Here is a 23,403-nt window from a genome sequence, read left to right on the forward strand (position 1 = left end):
TGTCTCTTCATATTCACCCTTCGTTTGCTTTGGGTGAAACTACTAAAAGAACTCCTCGAGGCGAATGACCACGCGCCTTTAAAAACCAGTTAGCGCACCAATGCAAGACTTTTGTAGAACTTTTCATATCAGCCAATTTATTTTTTATACTAACTAGGTACTTTTTATATTTTGTAGTGCTACTACTACCAAAGTTTAATAATTTAGCATAGCATTACTTTTACCTCTAATTTAGGTTAGAGATTACGTACAATCGAATCGGGAATACCTACTTCATCTAATGGAGCTTTGCTGTTAATGATAGAGAGGCGAGCTTTGCTGTTAATAGCTGTTAATGATAGAGAGTTTTTTCGACTAATCTAATCGTAGGCTATATTAAAAGACCACGATCAACTCTGCGGGGTGATTTGCTAACTCAGTGACTAACACTGAATGATAGCAATCGAGCTCATTTGACATTTATTTCAATCCATTGAAGGTTTTCTACGAAAACATACTTTCGTATCACTCAGTGAAGCATCAATGTAAAACCAACCAATGTCAAATGAGCTATCATTCACTGTTGATCACTGAGTTAGTGAATCATAACGCTGGTGCAGTGATGCAAAGTTCAGAATAGGTCGTGTAGAGTCTCTATACAAATTTTCCTCAAACCAATGTTAATATGTATATCGAAGCTTGTTAAGTTGTTTCTATGATTACGTAATACCTAAAACTACTGTTAATTTTCTTATATTTTAAATCTAATATAAAATAAGTAAACGTCTTCATATTTTAAATGTATACGCATCATTAGCACTCACCTCCCGAAACGAACTTAGACCCTAAAGTTTAAAAGGCGATGCATTTTACATACAACCAAAACTGCCCTATTATAATGGAGCATCCCTTTGCCCTTTGAAATGGGGGGATCGGCCAACCGTGCAATGGCTACCTGCGTATAAGTACCTGTATACGAAATCCCGGTCCATAATTACCTATAATAGGTACACAAATTACTATAATACTATAGGTGACATCTCGCTTTCGCATCAACAGAATGCCGCATACATTCGGTTTTCTCTTTCACGCGCGCTCGTTGATGTCTTTTACTGCCCTTTTTGGGAGAGCAGGACATCGGAAAACCAGAACAATCTCCCTATTATGGGGACGGAATTTAATGTCATTTTTGTTCATTTTCTGCATTTCTTTCATTTGCAGTTAGTAACTTTTTTATAGAAGTTCCTTTTTATACATATTAGGTATCTAATTAATATAGGTAAAACGTCATCGAAACCAGGCGTATTTTGCATACGCACTTATATTGATAAGGAAAGGATACTTAATTGAAAATGATATATACATATTTCGTGATCTTACGCTTGTTTTAATATGTTTAAGATATTTTCGAGACAAACTGAATTCGAAAAGGCATGTTATTTTGAAACCCCAAAGTATCTCCTTCGGGAGAGAAAGAGAAATAAAGATTCACGAAGCCTACGTTGGAATCCGGCCTGCCTTGAATTTATTTTATACGAATTATGATAGTAAGCGCATTAACTACTGCCTCTTTCACTTTTTTAAGAGGCTAACTAAAAAGATTACATAGATATAGAAAGTTTGATTCTATTAACTGTACAATTTTCATCAAAATTGCTATATTCGATGAAAGATTCTTAGAAAACATAGTTCTAATGAACTTTTTAGAACCTTATTTTGTTAATACAATAGTAAAGAGAAGAAAATAGAGAAAATTTCATTCATGTAATTGAAAATAATAGGCTCACCTTTGCGCTGTGGTAAAGAGCGCTGCTCCGGGTCATCTTGGCTTTAGTCATCGTGTACAGAAATCCGGTCAGTTCACAAAAACACAGTTCGCATCACTTCACTAAAGTGTCATTTTGTTGGTAAACGATTTGACGATGGGAAATGAAAACTTCGCACGCGGGAGTTGTGTTTACAACGGGAGACAGTACGTGGGAGTGTAGTCTGTACTTTGTAGTGGCTATCCGCTATAGTGAGGCGCTCACGCCGGCGGCGACTGCAGCGCCGCCCGGTAGATACGGTGGCGTAGCACGGAACTAGCACGTTAGCCTGTGACGGCTACGGCATGGGCCATGGAACCGCTCTACGCTTGGAGGCTTTTGGCGGCCATTTTGTTTATGACGTCCACCGCCCGCTGGACCGCGGATGACCGCGTAAACAACTTTGGTAAAACAGGATTTTTAGAGGCTTTCTTTTTACTTGAGGAGAGTACCTAAGATCTTATTTTAATAATGTATCTACCTACCTAAGACCTACCTAAGTATTTAATACCTGATACCTCCGAGCTGTGTTCTGAGTTCCAAAGAAAAACTTGACCATGATAGTCTGACAGACCAACGGACAATGAAGAAATTGTAAGTATAAGGGTTCCTATTTTCCTTTTGACATCCTACGGAACCATATGAATATGACTAACTATAAAGATATTTAATGCATTACACAAATAAAATTACTTATATGGAGCTGCATAAATATTACTAACACAATTAACATAGTTTCTATCGATACATTCTAATAATACCTGTGCACTAACTCACGTATAATTATTAATATCGAGTTAAAAATATATGATTCCATAGACGTGCCCGCGTCGAATGGTTTGTTGGTCGTTTAAGGCAGGTGTTTGATGAAAAACAGCTCGACTATAGTTTGCAAGGGGATCTGACAGGATGATGCTTGATAAAAAACCTAAAAGGATGTTTTATTTAGTCGTTATAAGGCCACCTTGCGATTTATGATTCTATGGTATGGATATATTATAGGTACGAAAACGAATATAGGTAGGTAAATAGGGTACATCGATTTGTAATGTTTCAATTTACACGATAAATCTAAATGGTGACGTGTAGGTATTGATCTGTATTCTGTATCATGAAATAATACACAAATAGCCAATAGGCTAGTTGTTTATTATTTCACGTAGGCAGGAGTGAACTACTTAGGTAAGTGGATAATATAGAGGCACAAGAAATAAAAAATAAAAAAAAGATTTTCATTTCATTTCAAGGAACAACAAATTTTCTTTATCCCGCCAAACCAGCTATATTTGTATGGTACAATACAGCACGCAACAGGTATGCACTGCCCGCTCTACTGCTACTACACATGCAAGTAAAGCAAGCAATACCTACTACGCACCGCCACCACGCAATCTTCTAAAATACAATGTACCTACGCACTTTTTATTTTTACTCCGAAACATCAGGAGATGCTGAGTCTATACATCTCTAAAAGAGTCCATAGAGCGCAAATATCCACTAAGCGATCTGTTTTGCAAAGGTTCTAAAATGACTAACTAAAGTTAGTGTTTAGAAAGTCAAAATCCTAATGTAGGATTTTCTTTTTATTAAAATAAATCTACGCACCTTAAAAATTACGGGTTTAGCCTGTACCTACTCCGATTGTATTAACATAGTACCATAAATCATAATATATCTAGATAATAATTAGGTATGTGAAGAGAAGGAATAACCATGACGTATGCGTTTTGGTAACATGGAACAAAGGTTTCAAATTTCTTTTGTCTAAGCGCACGTGTGTAATCTAACCACTATCTAACTGTCCCGTACGCCAATGTTGTCTCTATCTATCAACGAGAACGTATTACAAAATGTCTCTAGCCTACAGCTCTATAATCTAATATCTTTGAAAAAACTAGACCGTCACGACTCAAGGTATGGCGCCAAGTTAAAAGATACTTTAGGTACCTACTTAGAAAAAACTTATTACTTAATAAAATTAAATCACCACGTTGTTATTAATAAGCATGTTTACATAATATAATAAGACGTCTGTAATATTTATGCAATCTTAAAACAAGAACAACAAAGCTTTTAAGTATAAATTCAAATAAAAACATCGTGTCTAGACTGAATCATCTTTTATGAAACATAAAATTAAAATTGGTAGTTGGTACCTACCTATATAATTTACAAAACATCTTCAGTAAGTTTAAATACAGATATAAGAATTAGATTAGGGCAAAAAACCGGATACAGATTCCGTGCCAAACCCAAATATCCTACAGAAGTATAATTTGATTTCACGCCAGAACAACCTTTCAAAGAAATAAAGAAGTATACTTAAGCACTTAAATCTTAACAACGACTGTGAAGCAAACCCTGTGAAACTATTAGTAATCGGTACTGTGACTTTATCGGCACATTTGAGTCTTTGGTTGATATTAATCTTCTTTACCAATATGGTAGTCACAACTCTCAAAAGACGTCACAATGTTAGCTACTGACCTTTCCCTAAGGTGATTTGTATTTTAGGAGATTTCGCCACGTTGAAATAAATACAAAAAAATATTGCCAACACTCGTAAAATATCAACTTTAATATCAATATACGTCGGCATTTAGGTACCCATTTACTCAGTAAATGTCATCTCCAAGACACCTTCAAGGTCTTTTAAGATGTTTTATAAAGCTTCGCTGATGCGCCGCGTTGAAGCCTTTCAATTATTATTAAAAGTGCATTCCTTGTACCTACCTACCAAGGATGAGGAATGCAGAAAACTTTATTTTTATACATGACTCGCCTTGGTAGGTACAGGCACAGGAATAATTCAAAATTCATCATCGAAATATTCATTGATATCGGAACGTTAGTTCGTTGAAATCATAAAGCACATTCCGAGAAAAATAGTTTTCGGTTGAAGTACAACTAACTAGCCTTAAGAAAACCTAAAACAAAAGGTAGAAGGAAATTACAAGTAAGTATATCTTGCTGTATTTAAGTTCGTTTTCTGTATTTCCATCGTGGCTTCTAAACGGATAAACAGATTGCATGATTGCTTTTGTTAGATAGCTATAGTTGGTATTTATATGCTGTTTAGCAGACTCTAATGATGGAGTCAGCCTCTAATCAGAGGCCCTGAGCTGTATTAGTAAAAAATACTATTTAAACTATATGTAATAGTGGTAATTGTAATCCAAATAACAAAAAATATACAAATCGTAGAAACACTAAAAGAAAGATGTCGGCTTACTGATGGACAGAAAGAAGACATGTACCTAATTATTATTTATGCCCTGGCTATCGAGCCGAGTAATTAGAGAAAGAAACGTGTTAATTATCAGCAATTACTTAGCGGCCATTTCTGTACGTGTTTGATTTCAAGTTAGACGAGTTATATTTGTAAAAAGTTCGAGTGACTTCGTGTAGGGAATACTAGATGAACAGCTATTATTTCGAAAATAAATGAAGAGAGATTATAATTATTGTTGCTCCTTGCTGATGAGAGAGTTTGGTTATATTATTCACTAGCTTATGCCCGCAACTTCATCCGCGTGGATTACAAAAATTTCAAAGTCCTATTTTACCCTTTTAGGGATTGAATTTTCAAAAATCTTTTCTTAGCGGATGTCTACCTCATAACAGCTATCTGCATGCCAAATTTCAGCTCTATCCGTTCAGTGGTTTGATCTGTGCCTTAATAGATCAGCCAGTTAGTCAGCTTTTCTTTTTATACATCTATATAGACTAGATGATGCCCACGATTTCGTCCGCGTAAGTTTCGGTTTTAAAAATCCCGTGGAAACTCCTCGATTTTCCAGGATAAAAAGTAGTCTATGTCTTTCCCCGAGATATCTCTGTACCAAATTTCTATTCGAAAGTACTTGTAAAAGTTTATTCGAAAGATTTTTATTTTATTTTAACCGACCGACAGACAGACACACTTTCGCATTTATTTAATTTAAACTGCCTGTTTATAGTGTTCGCATGGCAAATGCAATATAAATATAATGATAGTGGAATTAATATTGACCCCTATAAAATGCTTTGTTAAACATTTGGATTTTTCCTTTATTCTCTAAAACATAGACTACGTCCAAACATACAGAAAACCTTTAATCTCCTTTAATATCGATCACAAAGAGGTAAGGTAGCTGCGTTATTATTCACCACTAGTATTTTTTGTGAGTCAACAATGAGGCATTTCACGCTTCCCTTTTCAACCCTTCAGATGTAGTAAAAAAGCAATTTAAAACTCTTTTTATTGTTAAAGAACTTACACCGTTGATCCTTACAAAACTATTTTTAAAAACACAACCTTAACTTCTACGGCTTAAGAATCATACTACTTTACTCCATCTTTTGATAGAGCTTTGATAGTGCAGAGAGCTTTATAGTAATGATTATTTTTTTATTTAAATACTGATGATGGCTGATGCTAATTAAATTTTTAATTATATAACATCGGTAGAAACTAATGAAATGTTGAAGTGCCGGAGGATTTATCCACGCTGTAGTTTTACCTAAAAGTAGGTCTATATTAAGATATTGTATACCTACCCAATAAAAAAAATATGGTACCTTTTGACCACATAAATTAAACAGTTTAGAGTCTGAACAATACAAGATAAGAACATGCAAATCAGTTTAACATCAAAATTCAAAAAAACCTTACCCATAAAGCCCTTACTGTTCGTGCTTAGAACGTAAAGCTTTTCTTAATATAGTAGCTTTGAGCCCAGGTAAAAGACCTGGATGACGGTTTAAATTTAAAAACAGATGGGTACACAAAACAACGAACTGGTTTTTCTATCCCTTTCCTTCACGTATCACCATCCCGTGCGCACTTTCATTTGCCTCGAAGCCTTTTTGCTTATTCAACAGAAAATTTACTCTACGTAGTGAAGACAGAGTGCAGAATCGAACGAAATCATACTTTATTTGAGTCTGTAGTAAGACGTAGTAAAACCAAACAAGTTTTATGCTAAGAAGTAGTCTAACCTCTTTCCAAAAATCGTTTACCGTTAACAAAACATTCAAATAGAGGTACCTTAGTGAAAACATTCGCGAACAGAAAAACTATTTATGTAGGTAATTGTAAATGCGTGTACGGTGTAATCAGTATTTGTCAGGTACCTATTTGTAAATTCGAATCACTAACAACAAAGATTTTGTTTTAAACTAAGTAAAAGCTATCGAATAAGTGCGAATTAAATTTATTTATCTGTTGGTCATGTAAAAATTAATTTAATTAAATCGAATCTAAAGTGATCAACGATCACTACGCTTAGAATTATATTATTCTCTAAAAATATTTAAATTCTATTAAATGAAATACTCTACTCTACCTTAAATTGTCTTGAAAATGCAATTTTTGCTATATATACCTAGTAAAACATCATACTATACTTTCGAAGCTAATAAACGCCTGCAAATAAATATAGCAATCAACTCGACCCTGCACAATTGCTAGGTACTTTTAAACTATGAGGAATTACCACAGTGAAGACAAAGATTAGGTACATTACAAGATTAGGTACATTATAAGACGTCAGAGAAAAGCAGAAAATGTTTGATAATCAACACTGTGTGAACTCTCATGCAAGTAGGTTTCCTCACGATCTTTTTCTTCACCGTTACAGCAAGTGATAATATTTAATAACTCCGAAAAGTTCGAGGTGCGTGCCCGGGATCTAACCCACGACCTCCTAAATAAGAGGAAGACGTTTTAACCATCTAGGCTATCATGATCTGTAATATGGATAGTAATTTTTTTTTTAACTTTAGTACATATTGGATATGAATTTTCTTATACAGCAATTTATATTTTAGTGTGATGTGTTATCGAGTCGAGATATCTAAATAGGTACGTATCGTAGATTTATTTACTTTGCCAAAAAGTTGGTTTTTAAAAATCCTATCAGGCACACACACACAGCACGCACAGACATCACACATTACGAAACGATCAATTATTACGTAATTATTATTGTCGCGTTACGTAAAACCGATTTCAAATTAATACCTTACTTCCTGTTGCAGCATTAATTATTCGTACTTTAGGTACACGTGACGTGACACCTTACGATGAATCTCCAATGTTGCTTCTCACGGGGTTCAAACATTGTATTGTTCTCGATATAATCGCTTCCCAGATTGGTAAACTTTCGAGGATTGATATGACACATTACACATTACCACTTACACACAACGCCCGATTCCCATAACTACAGTCAAGTACGGTATTTTTTTTAATTTATCGCCTAGCGCTTAGCTGCAATTAGACCTGGTGGCAAGTGATGATGCAGCCTAAGATGGAGCGCGCTTGCCTAGAAGATGCCTATTCACTCTTGACTTGAAGGTACCCATATTATAATTTGAGGGGAAAACAAATGCTGGAAGGTTATTCCAAATCTTAGCGGTTCGAATCAGAAATGAGGGGGCAAATCGCTTCGTACGTATCCGTGGAATTTCGACTACGTACGGGTGGCGAGTGGCGACCTTGGCGACGCATTGCGGTACAATAGTAGAAAGGTGAAGAAGGAACCAGGTTGAAAGGTTCTTCGGCACACTCTCCGAAATATAGGTATCCTGTAAAATATCGATAGACAGGCAACTTTAACTACCAAAGTGCAACATCACTATAATTACACTAATATTATAAAGGCGAAAGTTTGTAGGTATGTGTGTGTATGTTTGTTAATCTTTCACGGAAAAACTACTGCATGAATTTGGCTGGGACTGGAGATAGATAATGGACATGTATAGGCCACTTTTCATCTCGGAAAATCAAAGAGTTCCCACGGGATTCAAAAAAATCTAAATCCACGCGAACGAAGTCGCGGACATCAGCTATAAATGCGAAAGTATGTATGTTAGACTAAAATTTAAAAATTACGTCTTTTATCAATGATTTTGTTACCAATATTATACAAATAAAAGAAAGTTATAAATAGGTAGGTATATCAAAAACTAATTTTGTCTCACACGCTAAACCAGATTTATAACAAAACTGGATTACTTACGATAGGTAGTTGAAACAACCTTTCTCAAGAAGAATGTTTAATTTTACATAAGTTCCTACTAACTGTAGCATGCAGTGATTTATTTTATTTGGAAAACCAACAGATTAATTTAACTTATTATAATCTCAAAAATTAAATAACTAGAAGCTAATAATAGGTGATAGATTCATTACAAACGGATGGGTATGTGGGTATGAGTATATTAAGATCATAAATTAATGTCTGTAAGTAATTTTTTTAATTAATTGAACAATATATTATTATCAATTATATTTCACTACCTTACTCCCGCGACTTCGTCCGTGTGCAACAACAATACACACTACAATTACTACTACAATTACTACTACAATTAGTACTACACTACAATTTCCAACCTCTATATTTTTACCCCTTTTGAATTTAAAAAAATCCTTTCTTTAGCGGATGTCTACGTCATAATGGCTATCTCAAAGAATTTCTAAGTACTACTTCGTAGATGTATTCCTATGTTTTTTTTTTCAGTCAGTCAGTCAGCTTTTCCTTTTATATATATATTATATATAGATCTACCCAAAAACAAGTTTTTATTAGGGTTTTATTTGATGGTAGGTTTAGTTATTTTATGTATTACAAAATTTTCTGTCACACTTAGATGTATACCTAAACACACTAGATACACATAATATGTGTATTTTTTTTTTCTTCTTCTGGCTTTACACAGATTAGCCAATGTCATGTGTACTTACATATTATGTAAGTGCACACTTTCACCAGATTTCAACGGCTGTTAGTAAAGAAAATATTTGCCTTTAGCGAAAATTGCAAAAACATTCGTGTCCAACACAATCTGTTAAGAAATCTTTATTACGTCTAGACATTCTACGTAGTTTTTAAGTGTAGATTTGATGCTTTGGAACATTGGAAATGCTTACTAAACAGAGATTTCTTCCCATTCAAGGTTGTGAGTAAGGCAGGTAACTATTACTTATCTTGTATTAGGATTTAGAAGTATTACTACGTAGGTACTGCTGCGTTGAATTAGATGACCAAAAACTTATCGTTCTAATGAGATCCTGTGAAGGAGAACGAATGAACAGTTGCGGTAAATATTTTATAAGTAATATTCATTATTTCATTTTATATAGGTAACACCGCAACTTGCGCCGCGAAGCGCGACCGGCCTATATTTCCCACGACGGCGCTCGCGACGGGCGAAGTGCTGGCGATCGCCGTGAGAGACGTCCCTATGACTTCCAGGTTATCAAATTATATTGATGGACAACCAAGCGGAAACTTAATAAAGACTAGCTGATCCGCCCCGACTTCGCTCAAGCGGGACTCCTGAAAATCCTTTTGCGGTACCTTATAAAGAAAACCTATCTACATGTATTTATTAGACCCAGCAGTTTGAGCTTTACATTGACGAATGTTATTCAGTCTGTCACTACTTTTTTGTATACTTAAAATACATATTACGTAAACTATTTATAATATAAAAAATAGTTCGAAATAAGTTTAAAATTTGTAAGTATAAACTATTTATTATCGACAAATAAAATCATCAAATTAATCGTGATATATACCCATTACGAACATTATAATATGTTGAAGGTACAACTCCTGACAATCCCCCCAAAACCTCCATTAGAAGTTTAAATAAAACTGTCATATCCCTTCCAATTTAGTCCAGCTACCAATGACTTTCATTTGAGACTGCATCGACATTTCCATCATGTGAAATCGCAGTGTGAAATAGGGGTAAGTAATACTCCATCTTTCACAAAACAATTTCTTAATGCCATGTGTGTAAAAGCTTCTGTATCTAGCCCGCTGTACAATGAATGCAGAAAATTTGCATAATGGCCAGTTAGATAGACACAATGAAATTACACAGGTAATCCTTTCCAACTACATCCTTTATGAGTTCATTAAACGAATGTCTGACTTCCTCACAATTGACTTCTTTAAGCATTGAGTTGTAACTGCAGTTGAGATTGGTCTGAATTCTACTACGTATTATCTAGGAATCCATTTGAATAAGTTCCTAAATACTTTATTGTTTTTATCATAAAATTCATTTTATTGACATTTAAAACACATGTAAAACGTGTTTTAAATTTTATTAATTTAAAATATGAAACTTTAATTAACATTATCATTTAGTATCTACCTACCAAATAATACATAAATTTTTGCTAATGTGAAACATAGGTTAATTTTTGGGTAATAAGTTATTATAATAGTCTAATTTATAAGTAGTATTACGAATAACAAATAGGACTATTTTAAAATCTATCCACGTGCCGACCATAAATGTATCAATACGTATGTATAATTGTTATATTCTCTAACTTTGAGACCCATACAATTTTTTTAGCAAAATCAATCCACTTAAGGAGTCACACGCAAAAATATTGTAATTTTTAAGTTCTATTACTTACAGAGAGATAACAGAAGAAAAACATATAGGTATATACAGATGAGAATATTATCTTCTTCATATATAAAACTGACTGACTGTCTGACTGACTAACTGACTGACTGACTGACTGACTGATCTATCAACGCACAACTCAAACCACTTGACGAATCGGGCTGAAATTTGGCATGCAGATAGCTATTATGACGTAGGCATCCGCTAAGAAAGGATTTTTAAAAATCCAACACCTGTGGGGCTAAAATAGGGGTTCGAAATTTGTGTAGTGCACGCAAACGAAGTCGCGGGCATAAGCTAGTTATGTTTATATCACGGATGTTTAGACTGTAGATAGACCACATGAATATACATAGAAATTAGAATGAATGAATTATTTACTCCTTATACACTTATCGAAGACGTGCATAGACTGTGATCAGCCAACCTTTGACCACCTGTGGCAATTAGAACGTTACCCCAAAGACCGAGCACCTCTGTCTTGCTTCGTTGATTTTCCCACACGAGTAGTTGGTAGTGATGGTGGCTACGTCTTAGATGTAGAGATTAAAACAGATTTCTGCTATTCTAAACTTCATTTGTAAATATATTTTGGGTTACTGCAGTAGTTTATAAAGTGGAAATTAAAAATTTATATCACCCCTTAAAGGTCCAGGTTACCGTAATATTGCATTTGACGGTTTCCCTGGCGCAGTGGTAAGCGCTGTGGTCCTATTGGTGGGAGGTCCCGGGTACGATTCCTGGCAGGGGTTTGGAATTTTATAATTTCTAAATTTCTGGTCTGGTCTGGTGGGAGGCTTCGGCCATGGCTAGTTATCACCCTACCGGCAAAGCCGTGCCGCCAAGCGATTTAGCGTTCCGGTACGATAACGTGTCGAAACCAAAAGTAGTATGGATTTAATAAAAACTGCCATACCAGGTTAGACCGCTACCACTTTAGACTGCATCATCACTTACCAACAAGTGAGATTGTAGTCAAGGGCTAACTTGTACATATGTTTTTTTTTATTTAGTCGGAATTTAAAAAAAACATAAGACAATTAATGCAACTCATATTACTTAATATCAATTTTATTTAATGACTGATCTCTGCACCAGCTGAGAGAACAACTGATCCTGAAAAAGTTAAACAGATTTCCTCAAACATTACTTAAAACCATTTTGATCAAACAGGTTTTCAATTATAAGAAACCGTATTCAAATCGGTCTATCCGTTTGAGTGGTATGATACCACACACAGACACAAAAATACACAGATAGGTATACACGTGAAACATTCGTCATTCTTACTTTATAACACGCCTGTGCTTGCGTCGGGGGTTAAAAAGCTATACTTTCGTTTAATGCAAGGTTGACATGAGTGTGACTAAAATCGTTAACATGCTCATAAATTATTCAGCCATAATAACAAATGACTCAAGACAAATATCTCACAAGTTATAGGCAGTAAACTTAAAAGCTTAGCAGTAAACTAAAAAGTTTATTAGTTTTTCAGAAATGGATGCAATAAACTCTGACGACTTAAGCAAACAACGCCAAAAAAACACTAACTTTAAGTCGTATTTGTGCATGGCGTAAAAGTCTGTACCTATTCCAAGGTGGTAGAACTCTAAATGGCTTGACAATATTATGTCGTTTAAGTGTAGTCAGTGCTGTATCTGAACAACAGAAGTTTTTCCAAGTCAGACTGAAGTGATACAATTGGTGAGTCATCAAGTCCCAGGTCGGGAGGCCACGGTTCAGTCATTTTATTACACTTTCGTGTAAATTGTGCACATTTTTCAAGGCGATATTTTTACCATAACTCCAAAAAGTGAAGGAATAAGAATAGTTTTTCCTTTTCGTTTTTTGTTTGCAATGATTACGATTTCCGATATCAATTTTTATATAGCCAATCATAAGGGATGATCTAATAAACTATGCATTCTATGGTTCCGACCACGTTCGTAACTAATTTTTCGTAACCTGCTACGAAATAAGATAAAGTACTAAAATTAAAAAGGTGATGGGCGACCACAAAGGTAATAAAGGTGCTTATTTTATACAATAACAACTTGATTCCTAACCTGTATCTATAAAAATTCGAGAAGTTTTATGACAGAAACGCTTTAATAATTAAAAGCTGCTAAAGCCCAGAGCAGACTTTCCTATAATTAAATTGTGAATTGATATCTTTCCTTGTTCATTATGACGTAATCAGCAACGAATTAATTAAACGATAGCAACAACCGCTAATGAGAAGACAGGAGCTATGTTTTATAGGAAAGCAAATTACAGGACAGTGCAATGAAACACCCTCTTGCCCTAGGTACAAAAGGCTTTTGCCTAGTAAGTCTTTAACAATCAATAAAGAAAACAAAATAATAGCTAAGGAAGCAGATAATATGCGTGTCTGTTCCATAATTTAACTTCTAATTAGACTTTAGGATCCTGTCAAGCGAAAAAGATAAAAAATGTGCAGTGAACCGTATAGTGTCGTGACTCGTGCGCCACTCTATTGATAGACCAGTGTGTCTAATGGGTCGATGTTCATAGTATTTTAATGTTATCCATCAAATTCTTCTATACAGTTCACAATTTGACTAGGTAAACCGAACAAACCCTTTCTTACTACTCTGACGATTGAGCGCTGTGGTCTTATAAGTGGGAGGACCTGGGTTCGGTTCCCGGGTATGGGCAATAACATTCGCAGGGGCAATTCGAGAATTCATAATTTCTAAATTGTCTCTGGTCTGGCCTGGTAGGAGGTTTTTGACGTGGCAAAGCCGTTTCCGATTTTGCGTTAAAGTACGATGCTAGCCTGCTTCCATCATCACTTACCACCAGGCGAGATCTTCAGTCTTGGGCTAACTTGTAATGGAATTTTAAAAAATCTAAATCGGTTCCAAAACTATAAGGATAAAGCTAGAATATTTTGGATCCGTGATGCGTAAACCAGAAAGTATTGAACTACTTCAACTTATCATTGCAAAGAAAAGTGGCAGGCAGGAGAAGGTCTGGCCACAGACAGAAGGCTATCGTGGAGTCTCAAAAATTGAAATTACCCTAATGATTGCCAAGATTTTAACCTGCCAAAGAGTTGGCACATTATAAAGAAGCAAGCTATCTGAAATTCAATCTAGACATAAAGACTATACTAGTTCAACAAAGGAAAAGCACTCGGCATGAAGTAATTCAATAACTTTTTCACACCCCCATATCTTAGCTCCCCACAATAACAGTCATTTAGAATTAATACGATTGTAAATTAATATTTCAACACTACTTAAGTACATAAATCTGATACCCGAAGTGTAAAGAAAACTAATCTTTTATAGCACGCAATACCATTTGACCCTATGTAAAAATTGTTATTATTGCTTCAGATCTACATCTCAATTCTCACGGTTTCTCGCGCGGCTTTACAACAATACCCAATACCTCTATTTATACACGGTAAACTAAAATTTCTCATAATTCATTCATAAAGTAGTTATCCAAGGGAACAAAATAGTACAGCCATAATTATTTACACATTAGATCTGCTCTTATTTTATCGTCGAAATTTGAGATCGTAGGAAGTAGGGCATTATCTGCAAGACTTGATAACGCATTTCCGTAAAGATAGGTGGTCCCTGTACTTATATTACGTTAAATTATGAAATGACAAATGCATATTTTGTTAGATGTCAACATAGATGTCAACTTTGTGTGAATGCAAGAGACCGCACGATACGTATCTTCTAGGAGGTAGGTAAGTACAACGAACAGAATCTCTATCTCTATATGCATTCTTCAATGCAATGTCTAAGAATGGATAGATGATCGTTATTGCAATATTGGCACAAATGAACGATTTTTTTATGGATTCCAAAAATCCACAATCCACATTGTGTCAACTGACATTTGAAAATCTTTGGATAAAAGTTATTTTAGTCAGTTTTTTTTTAGTTTTTTTTACCTACTTCGTAGCTTTTGGTATTTGAAAAAGATTTTTTAACTACATCTAAAGATTGTTATCACGATTGACGTTACCTATAATACGCGACAGGTCGAGATGGCCCGCACAGCCCCTGCGTTAACCCGGCACAGGCGAGCGCGGGTGATGTGCGGGTGTGCGGGATGCCCCCCGCCTCATAGGTACCCCGATTGCCATCTCGACCTGTCGCGTACTATACCACTACTCCGCCACCTAATTTCAAGCAAATTGTTAGGGATTTGGCCATTTCTTACGATTTATAACCATGCGTGAAATAGAATATCGTACATATACATATTTATACCGCAAGTGTTAATTATAACATGCACGCATTATGCAGGTGAATTAAAGAGAGGCGTGTCTTTTCCCACGTCGTTCCTTCCGGACGCGGCGACCCGTGACGATAACGTCTTGACTCTTGGTGAAGCGTGGAGGCACCCGTTTTAAGCCCCCTTACACCGCATTTACACCAGTATCTAAATCATTTATTCTAACCCTTACTAGTTTACGTCACAACTTGTTAAAAACTTGGACCCGTGAGAATAACGTCTTAACTCTTAGGGCCGGTTGTTTCAAACCATTGGTCTTCGTAAGATCCGTTCGTAAAATTTAACGGACGTAGACGAACTTTAACATCTGTTAATTTAAGTGCGTTGCTTCATTGTACAAAAAACTGTTCGTCATTGTTATTTTGGTTGCGAAACTAACCCTAAAAATTAACTTACTTCTCCGTATCCTTTTCTTATTTCATTTTAAGTATATTAAATTATATACATAGTTATTAATATTGCTACTTCGCATTTTAAACACTTTTTCTTTCTTACAAAATCTTCAAAAAAACTATCATTAAAAGCTTTGAATTAAATTGATTCCATTATAATTTGTAAATAAAATATTCCGTTTGTAAGAAGTATGAAGTTACGAACTGATTTGACGATCACCAATGGCGCCAGCACTGGTTAACGTAAACGTAACTTTTTAACGAACGTTAGCGCTAATAGATGCTGAATCAACGCTTTTGCTTTACTTACGTTCGTTAGCGCCATATTTAAAGGTTACGTGTCCGTCAAAGTTTGTTGAAACAACTGGCCCTTAGTGAAGCGTGGAGGCACCCGTTTTAGGCATCCTACACCGCGTTTACACCAGGGTCTAAAACATGTATTTCTAGCCCCTAGTTTACGGTATTAAACAAGTTAGACAAGTTATCATACTAGTTCCCGACAAAAATTGTGCAAAACTTGCCAACGACATATCAATCACCAACGCTGCATTGTCATTCATTGTTTCAGACGTATCTACCTATTTTGTCTTTCTTTCTTATGTGATAAGTGATTGAGTCAACAAAAATGGTTTGCAAGTATTTTACCCATAACGAGTGATACTTATGAGATCCCTAATCCGCGCATAGCACATCACCAGTAAGTCCACTCCTGTGACATAAATATTTATGGTTTGCAGTCTTTGCAGTAAAACATGTACTTATCTGTGACGGAAATAGCAGTCAGGCGCACGACGGAATGCCGCAGGTGCCCGGGACAAAAACTTGACCATTATTCCACCATTGCAATTAAATGTGAGCAACAATAAAGGCGAAGGCTCGTTGTAAATGTATCGCACTTGTCTTGCAAGATTTTATACATTTCAATTTTGAATTACCCCAAGGTTCTAAAGCTCTCTTTTCAATAAAACTTACCTAGCTATACCTCCATGAACATAATGAAATTTGAAGTAATAATAATAACCTTGCTTGTTATTTTAAAATACGGCTCAATTTCTATGCAGTCAATTCCATAGTCATGTTTGTTTGATTTTTCGTGCCCATATGCGCGATTCTTGCATGCGCAGTGCGCCCGCTAATTTCAAAATTTGACTTGAAGCACAGAGAATCCCGCCAGACACATTGTTGCTGACAATTTATTTTTTAGATTCCCTCTGAACTAAGCGAAATCTAGCTAAAACTTTTTGATGGATTTTGAAACGATTGAATTGTAACGTTGTGTTAAATAAAATAATGTTTCTTTAAATTATCTGGCTTTATTTTAATATTTACACTTGGATTATCTTAGTAATTAATATTAATACAATGAGCTTAGTGTGCACGGCTCTGGCCAAAAATCTTACAAGTGCAAGTCTATCAATTGACGTTGACACATGACAGGTGACACCTACGTACGACATTGACAATAATTGGTCACTTGTCTATGAGTTGTCTCTGCTACATCATCCCCTTTTATTTTTTAAAAAAAATATCTACATAATCATCCAGTTACAATTTTGAAAAATTACTTACATATATCATCCCCTTTTAATTTTACATAACTAATCATCCCCTTTTAAATTTACAATTTACATAATTATTACTTAATTAATTTTATAATATTATTGTGCCACACTTCTTAAATTTACTACAATTATTGACTCTTAAACTACCCATTCAACCAGCGATGGACAGCCTGTCTGATTGAAACACAAAGTCTACGCCGCCGGTCGAATATGAAACGAGGTTCTACTATATTGTACATTATTTTTGTCTATTATTACATATGCTCTATATCCATTATATCTAACAATTTCGCCTTCTGACCAAATATTCTTACTTGGCTCTTTTTTGAACCAAACTTTTTGCCCTACAGTAAACTTACTTTTAAATCGACTTGTCTTATTATAATTTTTTATATTTCTAGTTTGTACATCATTAAACTGTTGAGTTACATTCTGATTTAACTTAGGTGTTAGGTATTGTGAGCTAACAATCAACTTAGTTTTTAAATTTCTATTCATTAGTAGCTGACTGGGGGAAAAATTTGTACCAGAAACGGGAGAAGCCCGATATTGTAATAATGCTAGCCTTACATCAGTTCTATCTTCGTGGCATTTTGTTAGCATTTTCTTCGCAATTTGTACCCCTCTTTCAGCCATACCATTCGCTTGGGCATATCTTGGACTAGTATAAGTAAATTTAAATCCCCAATTATGTGCAAACTCTTTACATTCCCTCGAATCAAATGGAACATGGTCAGATATTATTTCTGCAGGTATTCCATGAGTACTAAAAATATCTTTTAATGTATTAATTACACTTGTAGCAGTTTTACTGGATATGTATTTTATCTCTAACCATTTAGAATAATAGTCATATACTACTAAATAACTTTTCCTTCTAAAGTCCATGATATCTATACCTAATTTTAAAAATGGAAGGTTGGGAACTTGATGTGATAATAATGGCTCTTTAACATTACTATTATGATGCGTTTGGCAAGGAAAGCATTTCTTAACATACTCTTCAATGTGAGAGTCCATATAAGGCCAGTAATACAACCTTCTAGCTGTCTGCTTCATTTTTGACATACCTACATGCCCTTCATGTAAAGTTTTAATGACATTCAATCTTAAACACTTCGGTACTATTAACCTATCATTATAGAAGACTAAATTATCGTCCACACTAAGTTCAGCTCTTAATTTATGATAACTTCTTATTACATCTGGAATATGAGAAATTTTGTCCGGCCAACCATTCTGTATAAATTCAATTATTTTTAATAACTCTTCATCTTTAGAACTTTCTGAGATTAATACTAATTTTTGTTCTTCTGTGCATTCTAATTTCTGTGCTAACCCTATACAGTGTATGACTTCATACATATAAGAATCATCTGTATCATTACACTCCTGATACGACCTTGATAACAAATCTGCTATGTACATTTGTTTACCTTGTAAATATTTAAATTCAAAATTATATTTTAATAACTTTAACTTTAATCTCTGTAGTCTAGGAGACGGTACCTCATGTAAATGCTTTTTTAATAAACTTTCTAATGGTTTATGATCATTAACTACGGTAATCTTATGACCATAGATATAATAATGAAATTTCTTAGTTGCCCATACTATACTTAACAATTCTTTTTCAATTTGGGAAAAATTACATTCTGCAGGTGTTAAACTTCTTGAAGCAAAGCAAACTGGTTTACCATTTTGAAGTAAACAGCATCCGAGACCACTCTTTGATGCGTCACACTGAATCGTTATAGGCAATTTACTGTTAAAATTCTGTAAAATGGGCGCTTGGCTTAATTTAATTTTAATATTACTATAAACATTTTCATGAACTTCCGTCCATAACCACTCAACATCTTTCTTTAATAATAACTGAAGCGTTGATGCAATATCAGCCAAGTTAGGTATAAATTTTCTTAAATAATTGACCATGCCAAGGAAAATCTGTAACTCTTTTTTATTATTGGGACTTTTCATATTAATAATTGCACTTACCCGCTCTGGGTCTATTTGCATACCTTTCTCAGAAAAAATATGGCCAAAATACTTCACCTCTTTTAATTTATATTGAAATTTATTCTTATTAAAGCGAACATTATGTTCTCTAGCCCGTTCAAAAACCTTTTTTAATATTGCATCATGCTCTTGTTCAGTTTCACCACATATTAACAAATCGTCACAGTACACTATCACGCCTGGAATATCTCCAAAGGCTGTTTCACTATATTTTTGGAAAATTTCCGGTGCTACTGATAAACCAAATGGCATTCTTAGGAACTTATAACAACCAAATGGACTATTAAATGTACATAAATCATTCGAATCTTCTGAAAGTTTAATATTATAAAAACCATCGGATAAATCTAGCACTGAAAAATACTTTTTATTACAAAGTTTAGTTATAATTTCATCAATGGTGGGAATCAAATGATGTTCTCTTATTAATACTTTATTAAGATCTTTAGGATCTAAACAAATTCTAAGCGAACCATCTTTCTTTTCTATAATAACCAAGTTGCTTACAAAACTTTTAGGGTGATCGACCTTCGCGATGACTTTGTGCTTCACCAGAGCTTCCAACTTGTCCGCAAGGCGATCCTTCAGTGCGTTAGGCACTCGCCGTGGGGGTCGCACCACAGGCTCCACGCCAGGTTGAATGCGTAGCTGCAGTGAGCTCTTAAACTCCCCGACTCCCTGAAACAGTTCGTTATTCATATTAACAATTGAGTCTTTACTCATTTTCATATTAGTATTAGTGCAACTTGTAAGTGTATTAATATTATTATTAGTATTTAAGAGCCTAAGCTTTACCAAAGAGCTTAGCCCTAGGATCGGTCTAACCGGTTCATTAATAATTAAAAACTCAGTGTTGAACCACTCATTGTTATTAATATTATTATTAGAATATACTTTTAATGTGACCTTTCCTATAGGAAATAATTTTCCTCCACCAAAGACTTCTATTATGGTTTTTGTCTCAGACATTTTTATTTTTGTCTCATCATCGACAATTTTTTTAAGGTCCCGCAAACTCAAAACATTTATTTGGGCCCCCGTGTCACACTTAAAACAGACCCTCTTATTTTCAACTTGCAACAATGTATTCCATTCATTTTTAGTAAAATCTATTGAGTATACTAGTCATAAATCATGAATGTTATTAATATTATCCAGCTTTTGATTCTTAGACATACATCCTACACTAAAATGATTTAATTTTCCACATTTTAAACAAGTTTTTCCAAAGGCTGGACACTGCCTAGGACCATGTACCTTATTACACTTTTTACACTGATAATTGTTTTTATTCAAGTTATTTTTATAATTATTTTGACAATTTTTCTTATTATTAATATTATTATGGGGCCTACTATACTTAGCTTTGCTATTGTTGCTCGCCGGGGTAGTCAGCTGCCGGGTTGTGCTTGCTGCTGCCACCGCATTCACCTCCGAGCTGTGTAGCACCATAAGTTGCTGACTGGACAGCTCCGCTGATCGACATATGTCCAGTGCCTTGTCCAGTGTGAGGTCCTTAATTTCTAATAATTTTTGTTGCACTCGTGTCTGTTTCACGCCGATGACGAGTCTGTCCCGTAACATCCTGTCCTTTTGTTGACCAAAGTTACAGCTGTCTGCCAGTTTTCTTAAGTCTGAGTAAAATGTGTCAAAATTTTCTCCGTCTTGTTGTACTCTTCTATTAAAATTGTAACTTGCCATTACTTCATTACTTTTCGGCTTGAAATATTCGTCGAATAACTTGATAACTTCCTCTAATTTCGGTTTATCTTCTTTTTTTAATACGTTGAGGTATAGTTCCAGGGCTGAAGATCCAATGCAATTTAATAATAATGCTGCTTTTCTTGGTTCAGACAACTTCTCAAAACCCGCCGCCAGCATAAATATCTTAAACGAATCCTTGAATTTTTGCCACTGCTGCCAGCACGTATCCAAATCTTCCAGATCTATTCCTCGCGGCATCTTAAATTCGACACCACACATGTCACCTTGCATCGTAGTCGTTGCCCCGTCAGCCATTGTCTTTGTTCAGTCCAAACTTGTAATCCGTTTTAATCTGATGTTTTGTTCGAAAACGGCTGCGCCATGTAACGTTGTGTTAAATAAAATAATGTTTCTTTAAATTATCTGGCTTTATTTTAATATTTACACTTGGATTATCTTAGTAATTAATATTAATACAATGAGCTTAGTGTGCACGGCTCTGGCCAAAAATCTTACAAGTGCAAGTCTATCAATTGACGTTGACACATGACAGGTGACACCTACGTACGACATTGACAATAATTGGTCACTTGTCTATGAGTTGTCTCTGCTACATGAATAGCGCTTAGGTTTTATTTGAATCTAACAACCTATATCTCGCATTTTGGTGGAAATGAAAAATGTTATTTTCACTAGAAAATAGCTGCTTTTTGAAAAGAGTAACTGCTGAGTTTCTTAGCGCCTCCTCTTAGTAGGTAGGTGCTTTTATCTGGTTTCCGAGCCGGTAGTAGAATCTTGACGTAAGAGGAACAAGTTGTCTTACATGAAATAAAGATTGTATTTGATTATTACCGCTCTTCGTGGAACGGCAGCTAATCTGAATCATTTGCTACACAGCGTACCTACATAAACAAGCACGTTTATGTTTACTGGATTTGTTTGACGATGTGTTGGTTACTTTGGTTTGCTATGCACTGCTACGAGGAATTCGTGTCACGGGACTTTATAGACAGTGTGTTGCTGTTACTGGATACAGGTTACGTGTACGAAATTAGAATAGGATTAATGTCCATAATTTGGTGTACAATACAACTGAAGCAGGTATCTACCTATCTAGTATCTACCTATTTAGTAGATAGACCGTATGAAAGGAGGAAAAATAGGTCAAAGGCGGGTCGTACAAGAAATAACAAATTCCCAAACCTAACTCAAATTATACTCGAAATTCTATATTTCCACGCTTGGTACGTACTTATAACAAACAATACGCTGAGTTTGACTTATTTTACCTATCTAATAATAAATTTAAAAAGGAAATAAAAAACCATCATCGCAACAAAAAAAAAATAACTAACATCTAAATATGCATGCAATCACACACTCCCACTTACACACATACACCACAAACACACACACACACACACACAAGCATACACACACACTATTGTGTCTAAATCTTATTTTGTTTATTTTGTTTATTTGAAAGTAATCAACAGCGTAAATACATAATTATTATTTAAATTTAAATCTAGGTATAACAGAAGGCCAAAAGAGATTACTTAAAATTATAATTAAACTATTTTAACAGAATAGAGTTAGAATAAATGTAGGTATATACAATAATAAAAGAAAATTACAACAGTGTGTGTATGATTGTATGTGTGTGTGTATGCGTGTGTGAGTGTGTGCTTATGAGTATGTGTGAGCGTGTGTGCATGTGTGTGTGTGTGTAAATGGGAGTGTATGATTGCATGCATATTTAGATGTTAGCTACTTTTTTTTTGTTTTACGATGATAGTTTCTTAATTCCTTTTTAAATTTATTGTTTGTGATTATCTATCTGTTAAATCTATTCTGTTAAAATAGTTTTCATTATAATTTTAAGTAATCTCTTGTGGCCTTCTGTTAAATCTAAAAGATTTAAATAATAATTATGTAATTACGCTGTTGATTACTTTCAAACAAACAAAATAAAAATAAAAACACTTTTTAATTACTTTAAATTTGTATGTGTTTTTTGTTGTTATAGCAGAAATAGTAAAAAGAAATACGCATTTCTGAAAATTTCAACTCTCTATCTATTACAATTAATGAGATACAGCCCGCTGACAGACAGACGGACGGACAGCCGGGCACCAGAGCTTAGTAGTAATACGGTCCCGTTGGTATCCTTCGGGTACGGAAACCTAAACATGGTCAACGTGGGTTATGTACTGTAGCCAGATACATATATAA

The 23,403-nt window shown here is 34.8% G+C and overlaps 1 protein-coding gene across 4 annotated transcripts in view; it reads right to left on the minus strand.

The window, feature by feature from the left end:
* ec (echinus) overlaps positions 1-23,403 on the minus strand; it is an 88,468-nt gene that overhangs the window by 45,072 nt on the left and 19,993 nt on the right. The window contains exon 1 of one of the 4 annotated variants that reach the window (XM_034973740.2): positions 1,767-1,960. The exons of the other annotated variants lie outside the window; for them this stretch is intronic. Coding sequence (XP_034829631.1) covers positions 1,767-1,817 — 51 coding nt within the window. The 5' untranslated portion in view covers positions 1,818-1,960. Of the gene's footprint in view, positions 1-1,766; positions 1,961-23,403 lie in introns of those variants that run through there. 4 annotated transcript variants of the gene reach the window in all.

The sequence above is a fragment of the Maniola hyperantus genome, chromosome 12 (genome assembly GCF_902806685.2).
Source record: "Maniola hyperantus chromosome 12, iAphHyp1.2, whole genome shotgun sequence".
Classification (NCBI taxonomy): domain Eukaryota; kingdom Metazoa; phylum Arthropoda; class Insecta; order Lepidoptera; family Nymphalidae; genus Maniola; species Maniola hyperantus.